Source organism: Aplysia californica, unplaced genomic scaffold (assembly GCF_000002075.1).
Source record: "Aplysia californica isolate F4 #8 unplaced genomic scaffold, AplCal3.0 scaffold00236, whole genome shotgun sequence".
NCBI classification, from domain to species: Eukaryota; Metazoa; Mollusca; class Gastropoda; order Aplysiida; family Aplysiidae; genus Aplysia; species Aplysia californica.
This window is the reverse complement of record NW_004797506.1, coordinates 131,338-140,454: the sequence shown is the minus strand read 5'-3', so window position 1 is coordinate 140,454 and position 9,117 is coordinate 131,338. Positions and strand designations below refer to the sequence as shown.

At 39.0% G+C, this 9,117-nt stretch overlaps 2 protein-coding genes across 3 annotated transcripts in view; one reads left to right on the top strand and one right to left on the bottom strand.

Moving 5' to 3' along the window:
- Positions 1–1,451, bottom strand: part of LOC101853794 (serine/arginine-rich splicing factor 2) — a 14,552-nt gene extending 13,101 nt beyond the window's left edge. For both annotated transcript variants that reach the window (XR_220539.3, XM_005100115.3), the window contains exon 1: positions 977–1,451. Coding sequence is in view for 1 of the 2 variants with exons in the window: in XM_005100115.3 (XP_005100172.1) it covers positions 977–1,320 (344 nt within the window). In the remaining variant the exon portion in view is untranslated. The remainder of the gene's footprint in view (positions 1–976) is intronic.
- Positions 1,452–1,459: 8 nt separating this feature from the next.
- The window catches only part of LOC101853562 (UNC93-like protein MFSD11), a 34,763-nt gene continuing 27,105 nt past the window's right edge, over positions 1,460–9,117 (top strand). Inside the window, exons 1-2 of the mRNA XM_005100114.3 lie at positions 1,460–1,652; positions 8,319–8,377. Of these exons, the coding sequence (XP_005100171.2) occupies positions 1,473–1,652; positions 8,319–8,377 (239 nt within the window). The 5' untranslated portion in view covers positions 1,460–1,472. The remainder of the gene's footprint in view (positions 1,653–8,318; positions 8,378–9,117) is intronic.

Sequence of the window (9,117 nt, the reverse complement as noted above, 5' to 3'; positions counted from 1 at the left end):
GAGTTTCATTTATTTTCGTCCAGGAGTTTTCCTGTAACTAAACTTAGAAGAGAGTCACTTCTGATTCCGAGCGCCCCCAAAAATACCCCTCGCTCGGAGGCCGATTTCCGGCACAAGGCGCAGCGGGCGATTGGCATTGCTAAGCAAAAGGAAATAAACAGAATACCAAACTCATAGATTAGACCTACTTTACAGTTTTCCTTGAATTTATTACTGAATCCCTTATAGATCTAGCGAGAATCCTGCTATAACGGACATTTTGCTCCGGTCCCCACCCTCTCGTTATAACAAGATTCCACTGTATCTAGATATCTAGATCTAGATCTAGATTTTATTCTAGATATAGAGTAGAGTCACTTCTGATTCCGAGCGGCCCCAAAAATACCCCTCGCGCGGAGGCCGATTTCCGGCACAAGGCGCAGCGGGTGATTGGCATTGCTAAGCAAAAGGAAATAAACAGAATACCAAACTCATAGATGAGACCTACTTTACAGTTTTCCTTGAATTTATTACTAAATCTTGCGAGAATCCTGCTATAACGGACATTTTGCTCCGGTCCCCACCCTCTCGTTATAACAAGATTCCACTGTATCTAGATATCTAGATCTAGATCTAGATTTTATTCTAGATATAGAGTAGAGTCACTTCTGATTCCGAGCGGCCCCAAAAATACCCCTCGCGCGGAGGCCGATTTCCGGCACAAGGCGCAGCGGGTGATTGGCATTGCTAAGCAAAAGGAAATAAACAGAATACCAAACTCATAGATGAGACCTACTTTACAGTTTTCCTTGAATTTATTACTGAATCCCTTATAGATCTAGCGAGAATCCTGCTATAACGGACATTTTGCTCCGGTCCCCACCCTCTCGTTATAACAGGATTCCATTGTATCTAGATCTAGATCTAGATCTAGATCTTATTCTAGATAGATTCTATATATCTAGAATCTAGATGACCTCGTCTCTCATGAACTTACCGTCCCCGCCTTCCGTAGCTACCGCGTCTGGGAGGCCCACGTCTGTGAGGCTCTGAGGGTCTTCCATAACGTGCCATTTGACATCGGACTTCTCTTCCATCTAAGAGTGCACCATCCATAGAATCCATTGCATCTTCAGCATCTCGCTTGTCATAAAAACGAACAAAAGCAAATCCTCTGCTTTCTCTGGTAAATCTATCCCGAGGAATGTACACATCTCCAACGTCGCCATACTTTTCGAACGCACGCCGCAAATCTTCTGGGGTGGTTCTGTAAGTTAAATTATCTACTTTCAGCGACACCATCCCATCGATGCTGGGAGGCCCTCTACCATAGCTGCTCATCGTCGTGCAGGTACTGTCGGTGCACAAAGGACACGATAAAATCCTCGGAGTCGAGTCGGAGACACTTGAATTTGAAAGTTATTGTATTTTAGCAAGCTCGTCTGTATGGACTCTTCCGGCGGCGTGTCCTGTTTGAGCGGGACATTGAGCGCATGCGTAACTTTTCCGTAAATTTACGAGCTCAAACGAAAAGTGTCGAGAAAAAGTCATGTGATATTTTATTGTACAAGATGGCGATCCACTGTTGTGAATTTCGTTTGTTCAACATTGTTATTTTGGGCGTTTCTTTTATGCTCATATTTACTGCCTTTCAGACATGTTCAATGGTCGAGGTAAGATAATTACACCTTGCTTTTCATTCTAATTGAAAATAATAAGGTTTACCCCCGTTTTTAAAAAAGATATCATGTATATTTGTATTGTAGGAGTAGATCTAGTTGGCCTAGTGGCCTAGTCGAACTACTCTGTCTCTAGATATCTTCTAGGCTACTGTAGATCTAGAGTCTAGATCTAGAATAGATCTAGATTAGTATGTAGGATTAACTTCGTCACAGACCTGCAATTTCCTTTCTTCTAAACCAACTCAGTAGAGACTAGTAGAGAGGATTAGGCACTTAACTAGGCCCTAAGGTAACATAACTATAACCTTTACTTTAGGCTTTAGGTTAGGCGAGGCCTATAATCCTATAATGTATACGCCTACTTCCCATTCCCCACGGTGGGAAATGATATTATTGCCCTGAGTATGCAAGGTTTTGTAAGTGCTGTAGATCTAGATCTTGATCTAGATTAGTAAAACACTCCAAAATTATGCTATACTATAATTTAAATATATAGACTTATTAGATCTTGTTTAATGAAGTAGGCCCTACCTACCTAAGACTAAGATGAATTATTTACATATGAAAGCCGGGTGATCTGTTATCTGTATTCCATTACTGTTAATGATCCAGCTACTCCCATGTTATCTATCTGTAGACTGTTAGAGTTACAGTGTAGAAGAAGTAGTAGTAGTACTGTGACTGAGTGAATGGCTTAACTAACTTTTCTTTTACATTTTTTATTAAAAGTTATAAAATGTGAACTTTTTAATGTGACGAGATCTACATGATATCATGGGCCTAGTTTTACTACAAGGTAAGAGTGTATAATGTTGCATCACATTTGCTGCATGTGGTATGACATCATGTTAGATCGTATTGCAAGATATGAGGACACTTAAAATGTCATCTTTCTTCTTTTCATGCATCGATTATTGCAATGCTTTACTAGCTAACATACCAAATACCACTCTTCACAAGTTACGTTTTCAAAAAGGAAGTGGCTATTCTCACCCCGGATGAGACTTGTCAATGTTGGCTGTTCTCACCTGGTGTGAAACAAGACATGTTTTTCCTAATTTCTGAATACTGTCTATCGGTGTGGATGATCAAATTGACAAAAACAAAGAAAAAATGATGTTATAGCATAAAAGTTACAAACGAATTTGGTCGTCTACAAAGATGCTCTATGGCTATTTCACTTTTCGAATCAAGCCGAACTACGCGGTTCGCCATTTTGTTTTGCATGGCAGATATCTCTCTCTCTCTCTCTCTTTCTCTCTCTCCCCCCCCTCCCCTCCATCTCTTTCTCTGGTGAACGCTAGGCCTACATTGGTTAGCCTATCACCGTGACGCACACCGGGGGAGAAAAGCCAAAAGCATGGGTCTCAATATTCTGCTATTTAGCGGATTTCCGCTACCGCCATTTCCTCCGCTAAACTCGGGTCAATCAGAAAGAGAGTTGGTGGGAGCAGAGTGACTGCCAGGCCTCGGGAATTACCCGGGAATTTGAAAAAAATTGCCGAGACGCGGGAAAATACATAAAAGATCTCGAATATTATTTGAAAACCAAATCTGATTTAAAAGTCTTTAAGTTCGTTTTTGCCGGTCGCGATTGTAATATTAATTAGGCTTTTCCTGGTCTGAGAGTACGTTTCATGCGAACAGGCGACTATGGCGGCAAGCGGTGTTGTATGTGACACCGAGGCTCGACCGGAAAATCAAGATCTCAGAAATCTGTCTGTAAAAGTCTGAATACGCAACATTTGTAACATGCAGGTTCTGCATTACAAACGTAGTGTCGCCATGAAAATAATGTTTGTCACTGTGCTGTCGCTTGTGGGGCCAAAAAAAAAAAGAAAAGAAAGTTATACAAGCGTCTTGTCAGGCTCCTCATTGTGACTGGTCAATGAACCTGCGCGCGTACTGAGCGCTGTGAAGTACAGGACTCCTGAATGGGAGGGGGGAGATTATTGATTTTTTTAAAAAGATACTCTCGGGGATGGGGGGAGGGCTTGACGCAACACCAGAGGACAAAAAAAGAAAATAAATTGGAAGCAAATTTTAATATTTAGAATTTTGATTACTACTACAGCTCTCTGCAAAGTAAAGTGCGCGTTAGTGCATGCCTTGTGTATAATCAGGATCCATCATAACTACTTGTAAGCATGTTAATGAACTTAGGGCAGGGGCCTTAGAGTTCGCGTTTCATTGGATGGCTGACAGTAAATTATGTCTCTATATTTTAGCTTTTTGTTCAAGATTCACCGATTTTCAGTGCCACTGCATCTTGCCCTCCCACAGTTCTTACACCTCTCACTCTGAATAGGTTTACTTGAGCTATTCAAGTTATTTTCTTCTTTGAGTTTAAGCATTAATATTGTCTTTCACGTTTATTATACGAATCATTACACCCAGACTGGTTCATGACAGTCGATATTCTGGTTCTAGGCCCTTTCCCAGGCTCAAAACAAGATTCATTTTTATATAGTTTATATATGCAGGCGAATATGATGAAAGTAAAATATAAATAAGTTGCACAAGACCACAGTGCTCCTCCACTTTCTGTACGTAATCAAGATTGTAAATATTTGGTTAGTGACCCTTACTTGAAATTATCTTCCAAACCCTCAAACTGGTATGAAATAATCTTGCTTTGATAAATTGATGGTTTTTATTTCAACATTCTAGGGTCTAACAGTATAATAATAGTGGGTATCTCGCAAAAATGGGCTTCTGTTGCGATCACGCGGAAAGTTCCTCCTTTTAAAAAATTCTGAGTTGAGACCCATGAAAAGGCTCACCTGCGCTATTCTCACTGGGGGTGAGAATAGAGGTGGCCTTTTCAAAATCATGTTGCTAGGCTTGTACTAAAGAAAAAGAAAAAGGATCACATCACTTCCATTCCCATGTTAAGAACGTTGCATTGGCTCCCCGTGTCAGTTAAATATAAGAATGTCTAATGAATAAAATTGCAACATTATGTCATAAATGTTTAACAAAGTTCCCTCATATCTTAGTGATCTCATCCAGATTTAAGTTCCATCTAGATCACTAAGCAGGCGGTCAGTATCTTTTAAGAGTTCCTTGAAAAGGAGGTAAAAAATTAGCTGAAAGATCGTTTGCCCACCTTGCTCCATCAGTTTGGAACTCTCTTCCCCAACCCTTGAGACTTACAAGATCTGAGTCTAAATTTAAAATATCTTTAAAGACACATTTAATTACATCATTTTTATGTCAGTAGATTCATTTTCAGTACAATGTTATGTAAATGACTATATGTATCCATTTATTTTTACAGGGTGAAAAAAACTGTACAACTTTTTTTTCTAAATCTCTCGCACAAAATTTGTGCTAGAGTGTTGTAATTTGGAACAGATATAATTCATTGAAAAGGAATTGGTTTGACATAAAATTCACAAAGAAGAAACTAATTTTCAAAACCGGAATTGGCTTTTATAAAAACCGCCTATGAATGCAAAATGCACCAATTTAAAAGATCTTTTAAGAAAAGTCACAAAATGATTGGGTTTTTTTTCTCTTTCTTTTTCCTTTTATAGCTAAAATCTAATCTTTCCATCCCTGTAAACCGTTAAACAATATTTCTTTTTTCCTACTGAGTTAAAATTGTTTTTAAAAATTCTGGAATTCCAAGAACCAATGGTCTGTATGTCTTCCTTTTGACTGGACACATTTTAACGCGTCGTTCGTAATGTGCACTGGTGGCCAAACACAATGATCCACTCAACCATGAGTACTCAAAGCCACACACACTGTACACCTTACAGTATAGAGCTGTTCTACAGACAAAGGGGGGGGGGGGTGATGTTGCTCAATTAGACACCATTTGTGGAGTTGCTATAACCTGAAAGGTGAATATGGGCTTTGCCGAGGAACCAAATGTCGTAGAGGAAGTATTGTGCTTTTCAAGACCATCGAGGAATCATTGCTATCCTTTGATAGCTTCGCGAAGGGAAAATGGTACAGTCGTAGATGAAGATCTGCCTTAAGAATGCAGACCGTTGAGATGTAGGAAAGTCTTTGCTGCAGACATGTTCTACGGACAGACTTCTCATGGGGCTCATCTACTAAATTCTGCACCCTGGTAATGTTTAAAGGGGTGCGAACGGTGTGTGTTTGACCTGAAATGGTCGTTTTGTCTGGGAAATTTTTGTTCTAAGTCTCTACAGGTCCTAACTGATGGACCATTTCCACCCTTGCCATCAAAGAAGGCCTAAAGGACACTTTAACATTATTTCAGTACCTTGTTCGAAACTTATGAAATGAGTTGGTGGTGAGGAAATGTTCAATACAAAAAGCTCTCTGCTCTTTACTAATTTTAATCATGATCTCAGCAGGTAAAGGAAACTTGAGAAAAACTGTCTGCAAACTTTTATTGGTCTGTTAGACTACTGTAGTTTGCTATATGGCACAATCGTAGTGATTTTTAGTGGTAGGCCTATTAATGCGAACTTGTGTGTCATGCTACGAAAATGGGGACATAGCTGAAAATGGGCTGTTTTGTTACGCTATGTAGAGCAAAACTATTCTGTGGATTTATCTAAAATGAATGTCAGATAAATTCCTTTTGGCTTCCAAATGTTGAGTATAAATTTGAAACGCAAAACTTCAGTGTGGAGGAAAATATTTAAACAAAAATTTGTAGTTTTTTTTTTGGGATCACTCTGTATTTTGCAAAATGCATTGCTATATTATCTTATTATCTGTGCTCTTTTCGTAATGATGTGTAAGTGTGCACGTGTGATAAGCAAGTAGATGTGTGTGTATTACTGTATGTGTGCGTGTGTGTTTGGCGTACATGTGGGTGCATGAATGTGGGTGTGTATGTGTGCGTGCGTGCGTGAATATTGTTCATACATGCATTTATGTTTAAGTGCCTAGAGCTGTGATCACATGGGAGTGGGCACCATTGAAATGATCTACAATATTATTATTTTCTTCTTCTTCTTCTTCTTAAAAACCCACTTCTTTCTTTCTTTCCCTCTCTCTTTGGGGACTCTCTTGGTCTAAAGGTACGGTGTTCACCTCTCATACAATAGGTCCTGGGTTGGAATCCTGACAGTGGTAGAAAATTTCTCTTCTCAAAATTTTCTTATCATGTTCTATCGTTTGCTTTCGTTTCCGCCTTGACAGACAGCCCTGATTTTTACAAAATCCGAGTAAAAGACAGCAAGGAATGTTTCAAAATCTCTTACTCTGAAAGTGTTATTGGGTTACCAATGCATACTGCAAAGTTTCCGAAAGGAGCAAAACCACCACATGCAGCACGGAAATCCTCAATGAATTTTAGCCAAATTTGCTGTTTTTATGGACTTGTGTGTGACACCACGGACATTCCTCAGTTAAAATTTCTGTTCACGTAATAAATATACGTACGGTCTCAAACTGTGCTCACTTTGGTGGCAATATAAGCCGCCATTTGTGCAAAAACCAGTATCACATCAACATGCCACCATGACAAAAGCTGAGAGACTTTGATGGTGTAGGGCTATGGCATGGCTGCAGGATGGAGTTGGGGCCAGAGAAGTTGCCAGAAGGCTTGCAGTGTCACACTCTGGTCATTGTCCGCTTGAGGCAGCGCCATCAAGCCACCGGATCATTCCACAAACGCTCACGTGCAGGTTGACCCAAGAAGACCACTCAGAGTGTTTGCAAGTGGTCCTTAACTTGTGAAGTCTGTAGATTTGTTAGAAGCAGAAGTTGTGAAGTACGTTTTTCTACTTACCCTGTTATTGATTTCTAAGCGTCACATATTGTCTTACTGGAACATTGCATTTCACATCTTTGAGTCTCTTCAGTATGCCTCTACTGGTACTCTTTAGCCAAACTAAGGCTCATAATATGATAATATGCTCCTGACACTTTGCTCGTCAAAAATGCTTTTGGCAGATTAAATTTCTGATTCAGGGATTTTTTTTCTTGCCACACTGCATCGACTGACTCATGTGAAATAATGCTCCCTATTTTTTTAACACCATTCTCATGCATTGATTAGCACTTTTTTTGTGGATTTTTATTTGTCTTACGCCAATTTCATGATTCATCTTTACTCCTGTCGTTAACCGTTACTTTTAAAAGATATTTTTGATGCTTTGTTTTGGAATGTAGCCGTCAGATTTGAAAATGACTCTTCCCAGGATATGTGTGTATGTGGGGGGGGGGGGGGGGGGGGGGGGGGGCTGGCTGCCCCTGGTTTCTTGAAAGTCCATGCCTCAGGCTTTGGGAGTGGTAGTATAAAAATACAATCAATTTTGTCTGATATACACAGCCATTGATAATTCTTCTAGCACATATTAAATTAGAATTGTTTTTATTTGGTAATGTATTGTAAAGGGGTTTGGGATGATTGCATCCACCATTTAGTGTAGCAGCGGTGACCAAAGCTTTGAAATAAAGTCTGTGCTCATATCATTTCGAATGTTGTTTTTTTGTTTTTTTTCTCTTTCTTTTTTCCATTTTAATTTGTACTAGTCCTGTGAACTGATGGTTATCGGTTTCAGTTTCAAAGGCAAATGATAAATTGTGACTTACAATTTTATTATTACAATAGGAAGTATTTGCTCATTCACACAGTATTAACAAATTGGTTGATGAAGAATGCAAATGGGAAAATATGTATTTGAAAAGAAGTACAATGTCACGACTATCTACTTTCAGAAAACTGTCTTGGACAGTGTGGAAAAGAATAATGGCACGGCAGGGAATGCGTACACAAGGTGAGGCTTAAATCTTATGGGGAAATTTGAGAAACACACTATGTGATCAAGTCTGTTGGTTTTGTAAAAAAAGAGTTCGTTTTTTGCTTGTTTAGTTTTTAAGTACTTAGTTGTAGTTGCTTTTTTTTTCTTTAGTATTTTTTACCTCAGCTATTCCTGTGAATGCCTGTCTACAAAGCAACATTATTTACATTAACAATATCAGGGAAAATAACGTCAACTTTCTTTCTTTGGGCTACTGTTGAGGATATAAGGATATTTTTGTCCAAGTATCAAGAGAACACTGATAATAAAAGAAGTTTGTATCCCTGGTTGTGCAAGCAAAGCACTTAATTGCGTTTGGGTACTTTTTACACACAAGACAAAAAACTGGTTTTAGTTGTGTTGTTCTTATCAGGAATCATGAAACACAAGAAAATTGTAAGTCTTGGCCATAGCACTAAACTGCATTTTGGTGATGCTGAAAAGTGCATCTTCGATAGAGCTTTGGGAGGGTGTAAAAATAAAAAATTCTCAAAATTTGAACTTACATGGATTGCTTTCGACAACAGAAAAATGTTGCTTTGACATTTACACTTTTCCTTCAACCGCAACAGATAAATTAACTTTATCTGTCCTTTCTAGGTTTTTTCTTCTTGGCAGGATCAAGACTAGTGCCTTATTGGCAGGGATTCCATTGCAGTTTGCTCTTTCTACTTTCATTTTTTTTGCATTTCTATAGCCTTGTACAATTCTTGATT